Source organism: Ceratotherium simum, chromosome 40 (assembly GCF_057802395.1).
Source record: "Ceratotherium simum simum isolate JZ-2026a chromosome 40, ASM5780239v1, whole genome shotgun sequence".
Taxonomy (NCBI): domain Eukaryota; kingdom Metazoa; phylum Chordata; class Mammalia; order Perissodactyla; family Rhinocerotidae; genus Ceratotherium; species Ceratotherium simum.
In genome coordinates this window covers 4,043,556-4,063,358 of record NC_141939.1, presented here as the reverse complement: position 1 = coordinate 4,063,358, position 19,803 = coordinate 4,043,556, and the positions used below count along the sequence as shown (strand labels likewise).

Here is a 19,803-nt window from a genome sequence, read left to right as displayed (position 1 = left end):
AGAAGGACACTTTCCAGCCAACCAGCCCCAAAGAACAAAGGAAGTTTATCTTCATTGGAAATGCGACCACCACTGCCCACTGCAGCTCCAGGGTCTGAACTGTCATCGCCAAGATGGGGCAGGGGCATCATGAACAAGACACTGAATCCAAGTGAACAGTGTTGAGACATCAACCCACTGATAGAGAGGCACTGCGCGGGCTACACAGTTCTACCACCAAGAGCTACAAACGCGATCTTGTCTCATTCAATCTGACAAAGGGTTTTCCCCCCTGATTTGAGGATTTACTCATGTGATAATCTTACAAAGGTATACAAATGAAATCACAGACTCGTATTTCATAAATTGCTTTTGTTGAGAAGAATAGAGTGTGATGAACTCAGGGCTGCCGGAAGAATCCAAGGGGCGAGTTGGGTGACGGTGGAGCCCAAAGGGAGGCACTGGACTTCTCTAGTCGGATGCTGACAGTGCCCCCAGGCTTCGGATGTGTAGACGAGCAAACGGAGGCTCTCCTTTGCTTTACTAAACAGACCATTACTGGGAAACAGGACCCTGGCCTGGAAACCAGGACCCTGGAGTCCTAGTCTCATAGGGCAGCTGGTGTGTAGCAAACGCTAGTGGGAAGCAGTGAACTTCCTATTTGCCTCACAAGGCGTTAAAAGATTATGTCTGTAAAATTGTTGGCAAAGCTCCTGTAGTAGAATTCACCTTATGCTTGTACAACTTCAACTTCCCCAAGGCACTGCTATACATATTAGGCCTCTGATATGTAGCAATGATGCCTATCTGACAAGTGAGGAAACTGAGGCATGGGGAGGAGTCTGGTCCAACGTCCTACTGCTAGGTATTTTCAGAGATACATCTCCTGACACACACACATACACACACACTCATACTGTGTCCTATGGTTGTTCACTAATTGGCACTTTTTTTTTTCCATCTCACAAAGGGATTGTTTATTCACTCAACACATATTTATTGAGTACCTACTACGTGCTCTTTTAGGAGCTGAATCCAGAAGGTAAGGTCTCTCCCCTTTGGGAGCTGACATCCTGGAGTTGGAAACATTTCATGACTGAGACCATTTCAGATAGCAGTAAGGGTCATGCAGACAATTAAAGAGTGTGAGGTGATGGAGGGACTCAAGGGCCACTTCAGGAGGTCAGGAAAGGCCACTCTGAGAAAGTGGCATCTTAATGAACAGGAGGGAGACTCGGGAGAGGAGGAGGGGCAGTGGGGTCAGCCACAGAAAGGGAGGTGATGGAGGTCAACAGGTGTTTGGATTCTATCTGAGTGCAGTGGGAAACACACACAAAAATCACAAAAACCAAAAAGAGGAGCAGGAGTGACCTGGTCACGGCAGAGGGGTGAAAGTGAGCATGGAAACCCTCAAGATGCCAGCAGTAAAATACTGGATTAAAAAAATATTTAAAGACACTGCAAGGGCCGGCCCCGTGGCTTAGCGGTTAAGTGCGCGCGCTCTGCTGCTGGCGGCCCGGGTTCGGATCCCAGGCGTGCACCGATGCACCGCTTCTCTGGCCATGCTGAGGCCGCGTCCCACGTACAGCAACTAGAAGGATGTGCAGCTATGACATACAACTATCTACTGGGGCTTTTGGGGAAAAATAATAAATAAAATTATAAAAATAAATAAAGACACTGGGAAGCAGACGGAAAGCAGAAGTTTTAATTAAAAACAAAACAAACGAGAACCCAACTGCAACTGGAAAGGGTAAGCGTTGCCAGTTTGTGGTTTACTGGCCCCAAGGGGCTGCCCAATCCCCACGGCTACGGCTGTGGAAAACAGTGATGGGTGAAACCATGGCTTTACTGGCTCAAGACGCCAGAGCTCAGGTTTTGGGACTGGGGAAGCAGTTGGGAATTTAAAGGGGGGAAATCCTGGCAGTGTGAGACCCTCAGAAGGAGCAGGATACCAACTCTGAGCGTCAGCTGCCTTCCCCAGCGGACAGTTCAACTAGGCACTTGTGGGGGAAACCTGGTGAATTGTTCACTCCTGAGAGCTCTGCAGGGTGAGCTGTGAGCTGATGCTTCTTTTCCCTGAGGGCATTCCCCACCCACATGCATCTCATGTGGCAAAAACCTGAAGCTGGATGGGGGGAAGGACAGAGCCCAGAGAAGGCAGAGCAGCTGGAAGGTGGGAGAATCCCCATCCTAGCAAGGAAGTCACAGAGAGGATGCGCCCCATCTCTGCCCAAATCCTTGGCCGACCACCAAACTTGACAGGCAGAAGGAAGACCTATGGAATCAGGCCTTAAAAGCAACAGTGGGTAGCTACAGAACAGCTATCAATAACCGCCTACCACAGGAGATACAAAGTCTGCAGTTTGAATCCAGGCATATTAACTGCTTACCAGAATAACTTCAGAAGAACATGACAGAACCCAAAGTCACTACAACATTTTATCTACGATATCCAATTTTCAACCAAAAATTACTAAACATGCAAAGAAACAAGAATATATAATCTATATTCAGGAAAAAGAGCAACCAATAGAAATTCATGCTAACAATGTCGGATTTAGCAACGATTTCAAAGTAGCTATTATAAATACATTGAAAGAATTAAAAAGAAAATATGTTCAAATTGAAGGAAAATATACAATCAATCAATAAATAAGGAATCCCAAAAAAGAAATAAAAACTACCTTAAAATGGAAATTCTATAGCTGAAAACTATAATAACTGAAATAAAAGTTTTGCTATATGGGCTCAAGAGCAGATTGGAGATGGCAGAAAAAAGACTCAGTGAACTTGAAGAGAAATCAATAGAAATTACCTGAGAACAGAGGAAAAAAAGATTGAAGAAAAATGAAGGCACATCATTAGCTTTCAGGGAAATGCAAATTAAAACCATAATGAGACAGTTATAATAAGATAGAATAACACCTATTGGCAAAGATGTGGAGAAACTGGACCATTTATTTGGACACTGCTGGTGGGGATGTAAAATGGGTGCAGCCCCTTTGGAAAACAGTCTGGCAGTTCTTCAAAAGGTTAAACTGAGTTACTATATGACCCTGCACTTCCACTCTTAGGTATATGTCCAAAATTAAAAACATGTCCACACAAAAACTTGTACATGAATGTTTATAGTAGCATTATTCACAGTAGCCAAAAAGTGGAAACAATCTAAATGTCCAGCAACTGAGGAATGGATAAACAAAACGTGGTCTATCCATACAATGGAATATTATTCAGCCATAAAAAAGAATGGGGTACTGACACATGCTACAACATGGATCAACCTTGAAAACGTTATGCTAAGTGAATGAAGCTAGACACAAAAGACCATATATTATGATTCCATTTATGTGAATGTCCAGAAAGGGCAAATCTATAGACAGAAAGTAGGTTAGTGGTTGCTTTCTCCCCCAACCCCTCATCCTGCTGCCTAGAATATGGACATAATGGCTGGATTCCAGCAGCCACATTGGAACACAAGGATGGTTACACACTAGGGATGGCAGAGAGGAAAGCTGGAGTGATCCTTGGTCTCTTAGGATTTCACGGAACTGCCACATCAGCCCTGGACTACCTTCCTCCCAATGTATTTTATATGAAATAAACTATCTTGCATACCTAGTGATATTATATGCAGCCAAATGAATTCTAACAGAGCAACCATGTAAATGAGGGGGAGAGGCTTGGGACAAACAGGGTGGAGGGGCGAGGGGAGCTCACTGAAGCAGCTGGTACCACCCTCGCCAGTTTTATCGGCCGTTCAGGCTCAGCCTAGATCCCACTATAGAGACGTGTCTGCAAGGAGAGAGGGAGCATGCTTGGCTAGTTCTACTCCCAGGAAAGAGGAGAGTGCAAGGACCAGCGCTCACCTGGCACGGGGAAAGATGCTGGAGGCTTCAGTCCCAGCAGGACAGGGTGTGGATTCTCACTGGGCATCACTGCTTTTCCTCTATAGCATGTTCACAAGTCTAACCCTCTCAATACAGCAGAGTGGGTAAGATTTTGGACACAATTTGGAAAGCATATTCCTGAGGGGAAGAGATTGTTTTTTGTTTTGTGTGGTTTTTGGCTTAGGAAGTAAGTTCTTTATTATCAGGAGTAAATGCTAATTATATATTTCACTGCTTCTGACCTAACATCCAAGATCTCTATTTACCCAATGAATGGTGATAGGATGTTCTGGCAGAGCCCCAGGACCAGCCAGAGCTAGAATTACTTGGATCAATATCTACACGTACTGCGCCTGTGATCTGAGCAGCATATAGCATAGCAAAGAACAAAGACTCTAGAAGCAGATTTCCTGATTCCAGGCCAAACTCTTGAAAGTGAGCTGTCTGCCCTCATGCAAGTTACTTTACCTTTGTGTACCTGTTTCTCCTCTGAAAATGGAGTGATAATGATATGTTCCACATGGGGATGCTGAAAAGGCTAAATGAGGTAATCCACAGAAGATACTTAGTAACGACTTAATAAATGTTAGCAATTTTTACTACCATCCCACTCCAGCAGAATTCATAGGCCCAATGCACCAATCTCAAAATCTGAATCCCCAGCCAGTGAATTCTCTCCTCCACTCTGCTACAAAACGAATCATCTCAGCCCCTAAGCGTTTCCTGCCTCATACCAACATGCGGGTGTCTTGTCCAGCTAACAAGACTGCATCCCCCTTGACACAAGGACCAGGTCTAACACTTCCCTAGTGGGTACTCAAATATTTTGCCAAGCATATTTTTCAGCATGATTTTATTCTTAAGCAGTATACATACATTTATAAGTGTACTATGATATACCTTATGTACATGGATTAGGTGGCTGCTAAAGGACAAGTGCCTCCTAGGACATTATCTTCTACAAGAGTCAAGTGTGCAGAAAAACAGGTCAACTTAGGAGACGAAAACTAGACATGGATACAAAGAGTGAACACAGCGTCCTCACCCTCTCCTCCCTCCTGGGTGGTCACCCCAAGAGAGAGATGTTACTCAAGGTCAGACCTTCAGGGTACTGGTTCCTAGATGGGAGGAATGAAGGGGAGAAGGACAGACAGAGGCACCTGGGCAGTGGCTACAGCCTCGCCACATGCCCCGACACCACAGCACCCAGAGTGGAGACGTGCCGGTCAGTGAAGAGGTGACAAACCCCCTGCTGCCACCTGCTCACCGGCGGACTCATCCTCTTGCCTCACAAGAACATCGGAAAGATCCTCGGTTCCTTCCAGCTCTAGATTCTGAAGAAAGATCAAACACACGTGAACTTTGATACTCTGAGAACATCAGATCATAAAACAAATTCTAATCGAGGCAGCAAGGTAGTGACTACAAAGAATCAGGTTTGTCCCATGATTATAAGTAAAATTATGTCACAGCAAATATCATTTGCATGATAAGCTCGTTCCAAATCCTTGCCAATCTCAGGGAAAAAAACAAAAGCAAGCCTTCTCTGGCTCTGGTTCCTACAACGATCTCTCTCTGTAAAAGGCCCGAGAGCTAAGCTGTTTGCCCTGGAAGGAGTAAGAGAAGTGGATGGGGAGGCCACCAGGAGCCACAACACGTCTGTTAACCCTGTCCACATGTGGCCTTCTCCAAGCCCTCCCCCTCCTGCCCCACAATCTCACCCTTGGTGACGTCCATGACAGCTGCTCTCTCCCATCTCCGGATAGCCCTTCCCCTACCTCCCAGTTCTTCCCCCACCCATCTACCCCACGAATTCTCCAATCCCAGGCAATTGTTCCCTCAGACTAAACAACTATCGGAAGCCCTCCTTGCTTAACTTCACCAGCAACCAGGTGTGATTTCTGCAGCTCAGGTTCTAGAAATTGGTTAAGTTTGGCTAATGAGTCACACACGACTAGAACCCAGGGCCATGGAGGCAGAGGGCCCAGCGTCTATCACGGATCCCAAGCCCCGTCACAATGCATATCTGCAGGGGAAAGCTCGTGACCAGAGTGGTTGACGAAGAATACAGACAGGAGTGACACAGGAGAAGGCAGGCCAAAAAGAGGGCCATGTTCTGGTACTAAGCGTTGTGAGATCTCTCTCGGTGCCTTTAAGCTCTGAGTTATCACAGATCTCCAGAGATTGTCAAGGGAACTGTCAGGGCCAATGTTACCAGTCAAATCTCCTTAAATAGCCCAAAGCCAGGCCCCAGTAATGGCCTCAGTGCTCAGCCCCACAGGACATCTGGGGCCATCTCCCTATTCTTCAAATGCTGAGCGCTCTGAGGCCCCTTAAAGAGAGACTCGATTACAGCAAAATGAACAAAGCCGGCCCTGCCGCTGGGGGCAGCGGAGCAGTGCTGGAGCCAGACACTGCCAGCCCCGGTGAAGCCACGGAATCACAACACTCCTCAGCGGTGTTTCCCTGGCTCAGTCTAGTTGGGAACCAACCGACAGCCAGAGAGCTGCTCTCTCCCAGGGGAGAGGCAGGTTTCTGCGGAGACACACAGCCCAGGGCAGCATGCTTCTTGGACTGGCGCAACTGAGTGAAATCTGTAACACTCTGAATTTGGACTCAGGGTAAGTTTCTGAGCTTTGGAGGCACCGTACACTTCAGGAGCCTGTGTGTGCTGGATCACACGCAGCGGGAGAGGCCCCTAGCACCTATGTCCATAAGGATGGTGTGAGATTCCAGCCACCCCTGGAAAAGCTTAGCAGTGACACTTCTGAACGTCAGGTGGATGGCTTGTGTGCCCCCTTCCTCAGATGGGGAACTCTCTTCAGAGCCACTTGTGGATTTGTCAGGATAATGATTTATCTTTTTATTCATTTTTTTCTCTTAGTCATTCTTTCTTCATGTAGTTTGCTTCTGACATCAGATACCTTAGGCTGTCAGAAATCACACGGAGACATTCTCACGACCCTCTCCCATGACCACACACATGCTGCATGCCCCGCGGCCCTGCCGACATGACTTCTGAACAGGACACCTCGTCTCTCCCGTCAGCCTCTACTGCTTACTGCCTTCAACCAGCAGCCGTGTGAGTTCAGCATTCCTGGGCCACAAACATCCTCAATGGCTGATGCATACCGTTCACTTTTGGGAGCTAAGCTGGGTTATTTTGTTCAGGCCTCAGTTGCGAACACCCAGATGGTGGTTCCAGGCCTAACAGTCAGCACCACAGTCGAACACACACAGCACGTTGTCCTGGCTCAGTGGCTCTGCTATACCTGTTCCCCACCCAAAATCAAAACTAGCTTCTGCCAAACGGACAGTTTCTTCTTCTTCAGTGAGGTCATGAGCTTAGAAACTGGCAAGAGAAAAAGTGGTCCCTGATTCCTGGTGGCAGGTCCACTTGGATTGCCTGGCAGCTGTGCTACAGGCCATCCTACAGGGGAACCTCCCTGCTTTGGGCCTGACAGTCAATCCAAGCAAGGCAAAGCCAGACCTGGGAAATGGAGCCAATCATCACCACTCCTCATTTCATTGTGAGGTCAGACACTGGCACACAGGAGAACCTGGGTGCTTCTGCCAGCACCCCCTTTATGCTACCATTCCATTACAATCTTATCAATCCTCTCAAACTATACTTCAAGGTTCAGACAGGTATCACACTCTCATACCCACCCCGCCCCTCCAGGGCAGGGCACCCTCCTAGAGAAGGGTTAGAATCTGCAGTGGTGGTGCCCAGCGGCAGCTATGCATCCCCAGCCCTAGTGAGGCTCATGGCATATGCTACAGCCCAGCCCACGGGCCTCTATAGTAAGTGCCAAAGTCAGTGTTAGGGACCAGCTGCCTGGGGACTCTCAAGGACATCAAGTCTCAATGAGTACCAAATGTACAGGCTTACTGGCCGCCTCACTGGGGTGTCTCCCAGGTGGGATCAACAGGATCCTGAGAAGATGGTCTCTGCCTGTTCCTTCAATAACTGTCCCACAGCCGCTCAGCTCTGTTGGCTGGCCTCACACTATGAGGAGCCTGGCATGTTGTCACAGTTGGCACTTCTGCTGTCACCTTCCTTGTGACAGATATCTATTCCCAAGACTCTCACTGTACTTGGTGACTCCACTTTGCTGGCCACTGCCTCCATATCTTACTACTCTCTCTCCCTGCGTCTGTCTCCCTTTCATCCTCACCTCTGCCCACCCCCTCTTTTCTCCACCACGTTTCCCATGTGTCTTGACTTTGGCACTGGCAGGACCTGGCCTTTAAAGCCCTTGATACCCAATGATGTAAAAGTACTTTATGTTTTCAAGTTGGGAACTGAGAGATCACCATTTTAGCATCTAAAATTTTCCCATTTGGGTCCTCCTCATCATTTTCATTGCTAATCATACCTGACGACCTTTTCCTAAGTTACTTCGAGGTGCCTGGTCGATCCTCTGGGTTGAAGGTATTGCATAAGTCACTGTATTTAAGATATCCTATGAGGTTGCCCATGAAAGATCTAATAAAAAGCTCAAATAGGCTGACACACATAGAGAATACTCTCACGCTTACCAGATTTACCTACCTTTTCATTGGCTAAATGTAGGAGACAGGCAAAGGCCAGAGGTACAGAGAGGTTCTGAGCCATGACGGGAGGCAGGCTGTGAAACAAAGAGCCAAGTATTTAGCTAGGTCACTGCAATTCTGGAAACAAAGGCTCTTTCATCAAGTATGAATACACATGTCCAATGAATATACTAATGAGAAACAAAGAAATATTTCAGATGCATTTTATAAGCAGGTTTTTCTAGTTTCTTATTTGGAAATAAAATATTTCCTATTCCATTCCAGCCACTGGCACAGAGAAAAGCCTTTTTAAAGTTAGTCTATATTAACTCATTTATCAATGCAGACAAGAAAAACTGCTAGAAGTGTTAAAACAGCAGGTGGTGTGTGGAGGGGTCTGTGTGTCACACTGACAGCCAGGCTGGAGCACTCTCAGCTGGGGCCAGGGGAGGGGACGGCGAGCCCTGTGTCTGCTGGCACACACCTCTTCTGCAGGTCCTTGGTGAGCCCGCTGAGCCTCTTCCCATTGGCCACGTCCACCAACTCCCCTGCTTTTCCATTTTCACTGTGGTTTGCCTAACAGAAGGAGGACATTTACATATCAGACATTTGGGGCCAGGTCACTTTGGAGAGAGCAACATAAACCTGCAAAGTTGTATCTCCAGAAAGAAAGGTCTATATCTGAACAAAACCAAAACAATTCCTTAGTTATATTTTGAAGAAAAAGGATCCATAAAGGGACTAAGTGCCTCAGCCCTGGACCCCAACACTGGCATCTACCGAATTATGGTAAACATAGATGTCAATGCCAGTATAATTCCAGCAAAGGAGAAATTGTAAAAACGCTTCTAGGTCCTTCTGAAAACAAAAAAAGAAAAAAATGACAAAATAATAACAAAGAGCCATGATCACTTATAGCTTCACCTGGACTACATAGGCAAGGGCAGTACAGAGTATATATCTAAAAGTAGATTTGAGCTTTCCACTTAAAACACTTACACAAAATAGGGGCTGCCTCCTTGCTAGCAGCCAAGCAGTTATGAAAGTAATTTGAAAGTTATGAAAGGAATTTGAGTAAAATAACTCAGAATGTGTACATGGTGCCAGGGGTGGGGGGTTAGGTGGGGACGACAGGACTGGGTGACACTATAGATAAAACATTGATAATTATTGGAAGTGGGTGTTCCTTATACTATTCTTTGTTCTCCCTACTTTTTTTGTGTGTGTGTGAGGAGATCAGCCCTGTGCTAACATCCGCCAATCCTCCTCTTTTTTTTTTTTTTTTTTTTTTTTTTTGCTGAGGAAGACGGCCCTGGGCTAACATCTGTGCCCATCTTCCTCCACTTTATATGGGACGCCGCCACAGCATGGCTTGCCAAGCAGTGCGTCGGTGCATGCCCAGGATCCGAACCAGCGAACCCTGGGCCGCCGCAGTGAAGCGCGCGCGCACTTAACCGCTTGCGCCACCAGGCCGGACCCTGTTCTCCCTACTTTTGAATATGTTAGAACAGCTTCTTAACAAAAGGTTTTTGTTTTTTTTTAAATAAACCTTTAATTAACCAGACTCCCTGGAGGATAGAGTATTTCGAGTCATTTAAATTCAAAGGTTAGGGGCCAGCCTGGTGGCACCGCAGTTAAGTGCTTGCGCTCCGCTTCGGTGGCCCAGGGTTCACAGGTTCAGATCCCCAGCATGCACTGACACACTGCTTGTCGAGCCATGCTGTGGCGGCATCCCATATAAAGTAGAGGAAGATGGGCACGGATGTTAGCCCAGGGCCAGTCTTCCTCAGCAAAAAGAGGAGGATTGGCATCAGATGTTAGCTCAGGGCTAATCTTCCTCACAAAAAAAATAAATAAATAAATCGAAGGTTAAGCAGAACCCCTTTCCTAATTTTTAAAACAAGTACATTTCTCTTACATTTGCATCCCATTCCATTTTAGTTGGATAAAACCTTATGACTATGACTGAAGCTTTATCTGATATCTAAGACTACACAGCTCAGGGCCCTCAATCAAATCATGAATTTTCACTTCTCAGCCAGCAGGAGAAGGTATGAGAGAATGGGTTGAGTTTGGAAAGCTCAGAACATTCCCTGAGCAGAAGAGGTCCGAAAGAGATGGAAGGACTCTAGTTGACTGTGAGTTCCATTTAGTTGGAATAAGTTAATCAAGGTTTCACCTTGCTCTGAAGGAGAAAGAGACAATTTGACAGCATACTAAGTGTTTTTTAATTACTTTCCTACTTAGAATACATTTCCCAAATCAGAATTATTAAAGGACTTAAACATTTTATGGCACATGAGATGTTAGAAATTTCCTATCTAAAAGGGTCATTTATCAACTTAAATTGCACCAACAGTGAATAAGCACTCTAATTTTTTCTTAACTCCATACTGAAAAACAATGTTTAATTGCAAAAGCTGTTATTGTAAAGCAGCATGAAGATGCTTTCATTTGTATTTTTTGGTTACCAGCAGGGCTGAATGATCTTCCAGGCACCAGTTTGCCATCTGTATCACCTTTTGTGTGACCTGCCTGCTCATATACGTGGTTCACTTCTCTTTCAGAGGTGTGATGTCTTCCTTGTGTTTCTGAACGAATGCTTTCTGCCTTAGCACTATTGCTCCTGGAGGGTTGGATGTCAGCCACTCCCTTCCCACACGCTGGGCACCTGGAGAATAAGTGGGACCCGTTACCTCTGCGTCTGCTTGCTTCGAGGAGGCTGCCAACAAACTCCACATGCTCTGCTTCAACTTCTTCATGTCCATCTTTTTGGCAGTCTTGGCGTACTGAATTTCAATTTTATTTACCTGAAATAGGAATGTGACAAAGTAAAAGCAAGCAGAAGAAAGAAACATTTACTATCAACTCAATGTAAAATGAAAGTCTGGACTCAAAGATCATCTAGTTAAAACCAAGGAGTCATAGAGCTTTCTTTGGATATAATAAAATAGAGTCCCTCATTTCAATCTAATTTCTTTTTGATCAAGTGCAATCTACATTAAAGCTAACCTGGGGGCCGGCCCCGTGGCTTAGCGGTTAAGTGCGTGCGCTCCGCTGCCGGCGGCCCGGGTTCGGATCCCGGGTGCGCACCAAGGCACCACTCCTCCAGCCATGCTGAGGCCGTGTCCCACATACAGCAACTAGAAGGATGTGCAGCTATGACAGACAACTATGTACTGGGGCTTTGGGGGAAAAATAAATAAATAAAATCTTTAAAAAAAAAAAAAAAAGCTAACCTGGAATTCCAGTGTAAAAGAGATAAGTGAATCAAATATATATGAAAGCACTAAGCCTGTCACTTGGTATGGAACAGATGGATGTTTAATTCATGATAATTTAATATGAATTGAATCTGGTCAAGATTTTCCACAGCCAAATAGCTAGCCTCACCCAATCAACATAGAAACCCATTTTCTCTACCTACAGCCTTCATTCACATAACTCTACTTGTGTGACTGGCTCACCCCTAGTCATATGTATCATAGTCTCCATGATCTTTGGAGAGATGGCTAGTTCCATACATACCTAATTAGCATCAGCTCATTCCCTACAGCTCTCTGTAAGAATCAGTCACTTGGGGAGCAACGAGTTATAATCGAGAAGAAAAAAAATCAAGCGAAGACCATTGTGACTCATACAGGAGGGAAATTAAACAGATCTTAGGCAAACAATATAAAATATAATTCTTGGCTTCATCTTTACCTTCTGAGGCTCAGCCACCAGATTGGACTCCCCATAAGTGGTGATATCTAATCCTTGGGCTTCAGGCAGGTCACCGTTCTCCTGTGTTGTCTTAGGTGAATGGCAAGGATCAGGTGTAACATCAAGGGTCCCAACTGGTCCCACATATAAGTCATCTGACTCTTCAGAATCACTGTCTGCAGCCTGGGCAAGGAAAGAGCTCTTGAAGTTTGGCAGAAGCTGCCTGAGGGGCTGAGAAATACCTTCAAAACAGACTCTGTCTTCACACAGCAAAAGCAGAGCTCCTGATGAGTCAAGCCCTGGATGGACTTCTAGGTGCCTCTAGTTATCTTCCTGTTGCACATAAACCCTACTAGGAAGGTACGTGTTGACTAAGACCTCTGGAGTGAGAATTAAAAGGAACTCAATAATCACACCTGCCACAGTGTCCGCTTTGCTTCTAATAAATTTAGGATTTCATTTTACAGAAAGCATTCCTGAAACACCAGAGATGTGAACTGTGGGCCAGCTGGCAGCAGGGGTCCTGCTGGGAGCTGGTGAGAAAGTCGTTCTTGGACTGAGCCCAGTGGGAACAGATCAGATCTCTGGGGTGGGGCCCAGGAAGTGGTTTTTTAATAGGCTCTCCAGGTGATTCTTCTGCATGCTAAAAGTTTGAGAAGCACTGGTAAAGGGGTCAGTCTGGATTTTCACTAAAATACAACAACCTAACTCTCCTCCAAGTGAGAAAATAAGGTGACTAAACACTTCTTCCAATTCTTTTCCCTCTCCTCACATACAGGGACACAGACGAGGCCAATATTTTCCCGTCTGTGACCTACATTTGCTATCTTGCTAGCAGATTCACAGAAGGAATATTGAGATTAGTCTAACCAAGAACTAAAGATGGGGAGTAGCTTGCCCAAGTTCACCATGTGAGAACCAAAATCAGAGCTACAAGCTTGGTCTCCTGAGATCCACCCCATTAGCACACACCATCTTCACATGTTTATGTGTTTTGTCTCCCCAGCCAAAAGATTAGCTCCTGAAAGGAGGAAGAGTGTTTCTTTTCCTTTGAAATCCCAAAATAGCAAGATGAGTGTTGTGCACAGGGGATGATGCCCTCCCACGCTGACTGCTTTACCAGAGTATGACCACTTTTTCCTGCACGCAGGGCTCAAAGTGAGGCAGGCCAGGGTGTCGGCTGTTTCCTCAGCTCTGCTCAGTTCCCTGAGGCCTGAGGCAGGGCAGGCAGCCACAAATCCCACGGGATTCAGAAGTTCCTACAGCCTTCCACCATATAGGAAAGGGGGGGGGAGTGGAGCAGGAAAGAGACTCGTATGCTTAGAAGAGAGGACAAGGCTCTTCCCTTTTACCTGTAATCCAGGGCAGAAGTTGGAGGTGTCATTCGGGTTGTTGTAATCATAGTCTCCAATTTCCTCATAATGCATGGTCCCTGCCCTCTTGCCTTGGACCATTCTAAGTAACTAGAATGAAAGAAAGAACAACTGCAGAAAGCAATTTCTAGAAAAGCAGCTAGCTACTACAAGAGGTTGGGGAAATAATCTTAGTCCCTATGATCAATGTCCTAGAATTTTAGAGTTCCAAGGGCCCTGAGAAGTCATCTAAGCCAACCAACTTTTCAACTGCACAACTCCATTCTAGAGCAAGCCCAGGGTAGCAGGGCTCAGAGCTGCCATCCATCCCAAATAAACCAGAGCAACTGGTTTGAAACTAGGTCTGCACACAATTTTATTTGAAAAACGGTTCCTTCACTAAAAACAAAACTGCCTATAGCTATCTGAAAAGAAGTCAATTGTTGCTGCTTGAACAATTCTGACAGAAAACTCAATCACTGCTTTCATTCATAAGCAGCCTGCCCACTCCTGAGGCCATCACTTCTCCCTCCTTAGCGACAGGGAGAAACATCCAGCTCTTCTCCCCGTCATTACACCCATGGGCCCTTGTTCCGCCTTCCAGAGCTTCGCAGAACAAGTTTGCCTCCTCTTTTGGGAGTGCCTGTTGACCACAGCCCTTGAGATATTTGCAGGCCCTTAGACCAGTGACTTTTATCTGGGGTATGTATCTTTGGGGTAAAGAAAATGGGGTTAAAGGTGTGTACAATTTACAAAAGCACACTGAATATTTTAATACAACTATATACTCCAAAAGCAGCTGAAAAAAACTCAGTGTTTTTGCAATACGAATCCAAAAATAACATTAAACATGCATATTTATTGAATTAAAAAATGCCCACTTTCTTCCACTGTTCCTCATATGACACAATGTCTAAATCCCTCTCCATTTGGAATACTCTCCTCTGGACACACTCTTAATTGTCCACAGTTTACAAGAAGTGATTCACGAAGGGTACATGCCCCTCATGTGTTGGCTGGTTGCTATTAGAATCACCCTTTAAGATATTAAACTGGATGGGTGGCTGATCTGTATAGTCTCTAGCCAAACAGAGTGTTTAATAACCCAGCATTTACTTTCCAGTGTTCAATAGTCATTTCCCAGTGCAGCTCTGCTGGAAGGATGAGGGATCCCCGGTTCCTGCTGCCTGGCTGCCCTACTACACAGACGGAAATTTATTCCTGTGAATAATCAGAAGCAGAAGTTCTTTCCTCTATAAGAAACAATCATGGGGGGAAAAATTCCCAAAAACCAACTCCTGGAGTGCAATGATCCAATGACTTTGTTCTATCACCTTCACATCTGAAAATGCAAATGACCACTTAGGCCACATTCTTCAAATGCTCATAATAAGGGCTTGAGGGAGGGAAGGGCACCTTGTGGCCACAGAAAACAGCTGGAGGCTGGGCCAGGCTTGGTGCAAGTGTCCTACTATCTTCCTTCAGCTCCCCAGCAGCCTGGCCCTGCTCCTCTGCCTTAGGACCCTATTTTCTCTCTTTTTTTTTTTTTTTTTTTGCGAGGAAGATCAGCCCTGAGCTAACATCCATGCCAATCCTCCTCTTTTTGCTGAGGAAGACCGGCCCTGAGCTAACATCTGTTGCCAGCCCTCCTCTTTTTCCCTTTTCTCCCCAAAGCCCCAGCAGATAGTTGTACGTCGTAGTTGCACATCCTGCTAGTTGCTGTATGTGGGACGCCGCCTCAGCATGGCCCGACAAGCGGTGCATCAGTGCACGCCCAGGATCCGAACCTGGGCTGCCAGTAGCCAAGCGCGCACACTTAACCGCTAAGCCACGGGGCCGGCCCCAGGACTCTATTTTCCGATTAGAGCAAGCTGCTGCTGGCATCTAACCAATCCTGACCGTAGCCATAGTTGCTACTACTGCTGCAATTTTGCATCTTTCTGCATTTCCTTTTTTTATTGACGAAAATTGACACATAACATTATATTAGTTCTTTCTACATTTGTAAGAGTATTTCTGTTAAATGAATAGTATTGATTAGAAAGAAAATTATATCAAGGTTGGTTTATAAAAACAGAATGTGAGATATCAGTGACTTCAGGGAACTGTATACATATCATTAAGACCTTGTAGAGAAACAGGGAAAATGAGGAAGAGGAAACTGTAAGCTGTCTGTATACCTGACACCACAAGATGAAAACCAGGAATGCAAATGAGCAGAGGGTTCAGATACAACAGAACTTAGCATGAACCGCTGCCTGGTTACCTGGCAGCAGGACGTGCACTTGCTACTAGCACCAGCAGAAGAGCCACAGGCAAATGAAGTGAACAGTGACCGGCGTGCAGCACCAGGCAGTCTGGAGCGCTCGTGCCAACAGGCATAAACGGAGCCCGGGCAGGTCGTGCAGCACGAGGGAACTCCTTGAGGACTGCAGTCAGATGCCTGGCACCTACTTTACCCCTATGTGTCACAGTGGGCGTGAGTCTACACCTTGACTGTGGGGGAGGCAATGTGGGCTAGGGAAGGCATCTGGCTAGTCAATCTACAACTTCAATGAGAAAGTGCGAGAATCCAGAAATAACTAACATCCTGTAAAAACCTCAACAAAAGATTTTATGTTTATCCCCCTAGCATTTCAGCATGTAGGCCTCGGTGTCCATCCAGCATCCTAACCAGGTGAGGTATTTCCAAAACTTTGGGTGCATCTATCCTATAAGCTTTTCCTTTCAGATTGCCTTACCCATTTGATCTCCTGGTAACTCCCCCTGGCTAACACACATTCCTCCTCATGCTCTCTCCTCTTCCTCGAAGGCACTGTCTGACAGTCACACTACCAGCCACCTGATACCTCCAATGCTATAAACGGGTTCGACAACAGTGGCCTCAGGGAACCAAGGAACAGCCTTACCCTGGTGCCTGGTTTGAGATGCAGCTGGACAAGATTATCAGTCTCATAGTGGAAATCCATAGGAAGAGTGGTGGCTCTCCAACTCTGGTTCTCCAAAGTGGACTTGGACAGAATAGTAGCAGCCTATTAATTAAAAAAAAAAAAAAAAAAAGTGGTTTTTAGGCATCTTTAATAAAAATGGTCAAAACATTTTCTTTTTGGAAGGAGCTTGGGAAGGGTTTGGGCAGCATTAGTCTATCATCAGAGTTTCCAGTTCTGTGTAAAAGAGTAATTTTGCTAGACATTTTTCATATTCTAAACTTGATTCTCTGCCACTGAGTTTGGGACTATTTCTCAATTCCTCTAGGGACTGAAGGAGAATGAAGAGTTTTTACTCTAAGAGTTAAATTTATAATGAATTTTTGTGTGTGTGTGAGGAAGATTAGCCCTGAGCTAACATCCGTTGCTAATCCTCCCCTTATTGCTGAGGAAGATTGGCCCTGGGCTAAAATCCATACCCATCTTCCTCTACTTTATATGGGACGCCACCACAGCAAGGCTTGACAAGCAGTGCATCAGTCCGCACCCGGGATCCGAACCTGCGAACCCCGGGCTGCTGAAGCGGAGTGCGTGAACCTAACCGCTATGCCACCAGGCCGGCGCCTAAAATGAATTTTTAAAAATCACATCTAAAATGGAAAGAGGAGTGCAAAGAATAATTTAAGAAAGCATAAATGATAAATCCAGCACAAGTATAATAAATTGAGCACAAACCTTTGTTTTCTGAAAATATACATCAAAGTCAATATCGTCGTCAAAGTCGATTTCAAAATCTTTCTTGGTATTCTTCTTTCTGTTCTCTACTTGTGAGGCAGCGTCTTCTGCAGAAATGGACACAGACATCAACACTGTCCACCTCTGCGGCCTACATTATCATCTCCCAAGATCTACTGACAGCCTTGTCAACTGCAAGATAGCATTCATGTCTGAGCATCAAAACAGCATCAGGAAAGGCAAATCACACACCTAATTTTCATCCTTTACTTATAATTTGTGTTTTTGCTAACAAAACACAATAAAGCGATACGCTAGTTAATCCCTTCTTTTCAAAGACAGAATGCAAAATATATAATGCTGGCACAGCCCTTCCGAGTTCTGCAGAGTGCTGCCTTGTACAATAACTCATGTGGGCCCCCTGAGCCCGCCAGTCATTCCCGCCTACAGCCATTGTTTGAAGTCATGTGGATACGGGGTGGGGGTGGGGGGGAGTACAAAGTCATGAGCCAGCTCTCCTGACTCCAGGTACTCACTCTTCCCACTCAGAGGCCTCAACCTTAACTGATCCCTCATCCTAGGCCGGGCCAACTGACTGTCCAACCAGGAGGCTGGCTTATCTGTATGCTTCCTCAGCTTATCAGGAAGTACAGCAGAACAACAACGGGCCTTTCCCTTCGTCAGCTGAACTGCTGACTAGCTGGTCAGCTACACTATCTCTTTTCTTAAAGTTCCATCTAGAAGTACATACGTTTATGTCGGGGTCTAAAGCGCCAGTGATCCGGGCCAGCCCACAATGACATGGTACGGGGACTAAAATAAGAATATTCTCCAGGTCTCATGGATAGAAGAGGGCACATGGTCCTAATGTCTCCATCCCCAAGGGGAATCATTTCTTCCCTGTAAGGCACGTGAAATCATGTTTTTACATGTACAGTCATGTCCGTATTGATATATACAATAGTATATTTACATGTAAAGCAGCATATGATGCACTTGAAGGCTCTACCTACCTACCTTTCCACAAATGAGCAACAGTTCTAAGACTAAGTCCAATATAAATACTTCATCACTAATAATTCCTTAGTCTTTACTTCAAAGTGCTTTTACTTCTCTTCATTTTATAACAATATGATCATACCTATACAAATACTTTGGATGTTTCAAAGGGCTTTATAAAATGCAAGTTTACCCACTTGAGAGACAAGAAAACAGAGGCAGAAAGAAATTCAGTTTTTACTTAAGACTATCCAGCTAGTAAAATGCCAGAGCTGGGAGCTGGACACAGTTCCCTGAATCCCAGCCTCAGGATCCTTCCACACACAGGCTTCCTGCCACACAGGATGAGTCTCTCCTTCTTCACCGTCCTTCCGTAAATGAGGGCTCCAATAGCACTGCTGTGGTTCCTACTAAGTGAAAAAGATGCTATTCTAATTTATGTCCCCTAAATGGTGGGGGCCCCTCCTACTCTATCTGCTAAGCCACCTAGCTTTAGTCTTTGCTGCATGAGAGGTGTCCAACTGGCCGGTCCAGCGTGGTGGTTTGGGTTTGGTTTTTCACTCTTTCTGCAGGGTACTAGAACGTGGGGGAGCTTTCTCCTTGAGGCCTCTGACCCATCAGAAAGTACATTAGTGCTGCTACACTGCCCTCTAAAGGGAAAGGCAACAAGGAAATTTCAGACAGTGAGGGGCTTTTACCTGTATCAAGCCATATACATCAATTCTCTTTATATAAAGCCTTACAGAACAAGCTAAAAAAGCTTTAAAAGGGGACTTTGCCTTTATCTACAGAATGTTTTTTTGAAAACCAGGAAGCTGTATTTGTATTTCTATTGTGTAACTAAAACAATTTTAAAAATTAAAAAATTCATATTTATAGTCTATAGAATGCCTAGCCTATGTTATTAGGTAACAACTGTATGCATTGTAAACTCCAGAGGGAGAAAGAAGATGGCTTCAGCAGCAGCCCCACTCAACTCTCACGGATATTCTTCTGTTAAAGTTTTGGCAGTCGGGCTGGGAATTTATTGGGAACTTATGGGCAAAGCTATCAAGTGCTTGGCTCCCAACCCCTGCAAGTCAGTGGGCCAGGGCTGGACTGAGGGCCTTAAGGCTTGAACTCTAGCCATTTAATAATTCTCTCAGTACACAAAGCTGCGCGGCAGGCACCCTACTGGTCCCGACTCCCCCACCCAACAATTCACCCATTCCCCCCACTTTTCAAGGCCTGCTCCTCCATCAAACTTCTCTAACCCCCTCTGGAGGAACTCTATTTCTTCTATCTGCTCTCCCCCCATCCCCAACCACAGGACCCCTCCTTCAATTTGGCATTAGTTGCACTAATACCTGCAGGTCAAAGGTCTCCTCCCGCCTGGCTCCTAGCATGTCACCTAGCACAGCAGAACGCCTCATTCTTGCATGCATGGAGCAGGCTGTGGTCTGGGCTGCGGTCTTGAACCATAGCGAGCATCTTACAAAAGCATGCCTGCACCGCAGAGAGACCAGCTAGAGAACACGGGGCCCACGGCTGTAGGATGGAGGAGTGCACCCGGGCTGCTCTTGGACGTAAAGCACTTTCTCAGACGAGTCCTTCTTAATGCAGAATGTGCACAGTTGTCAAAGTGTTGCCATCCAGAGACCAATAACACGGGGCATCCTGCATTAACACTGGATTTAT

At 45.7% G+C, this 19,803-nt stretch overlaps 1 protein-coding gene across 3 annotated transcripts in view; it reads right to left on the bottom strand.

The window, feature by feature from the left end:
• Positions 1-4,708: 4,708 nt before the first annotated feature.
• The window catches only part of NCAPH (non-SMC condensin I complex subunit H), a 36,028-nt gene continuing 20,933 nt past the window's right edge, over positions 4,709-19,803 (bottom strand). For all 3 annotated transcript variants that reach the window (XM_014791633.2, XM_004435913.3, XM_087426161.1), the window contains exons 10-18: positions 17,879-18,027; positions 17,128-17,234; positions 16,375-16,497; positions 13,466-13,576; positions 12,114-12,296; positions 11,105-11,218; positions 8,893-8,984; positions 8,428-8,503; positions 4,709-5,206 (exon numbers count right to left, since the gene is read on the bottom strand). In XM_014791633.2, the coding sequence (XP_014647119.1) occupies positions 5,099-5,206; positions 8,428-8,503; positions 8,893-8,984; positions 11,105-11,218; positions 12,114-12,296; positions 13,466-13,576; positions 16,375-16,497; positions 17,128-17,234; positions 17,879-18,027 (1,063 nt within the window). In that variant the 3' untranslated portion in view covers positions 4,709-5,098. The remainder of the gene's footprint in view (positions 5,207-8,427; positions 8,504-8,892; positions 8,985-11,104; positions 11,219-12,113; positions 12,297-13,465; positions 13,577-16,374; positions 16,498-17,127; positions 17,235-17,878; positions 18,028-19,803) is intronic.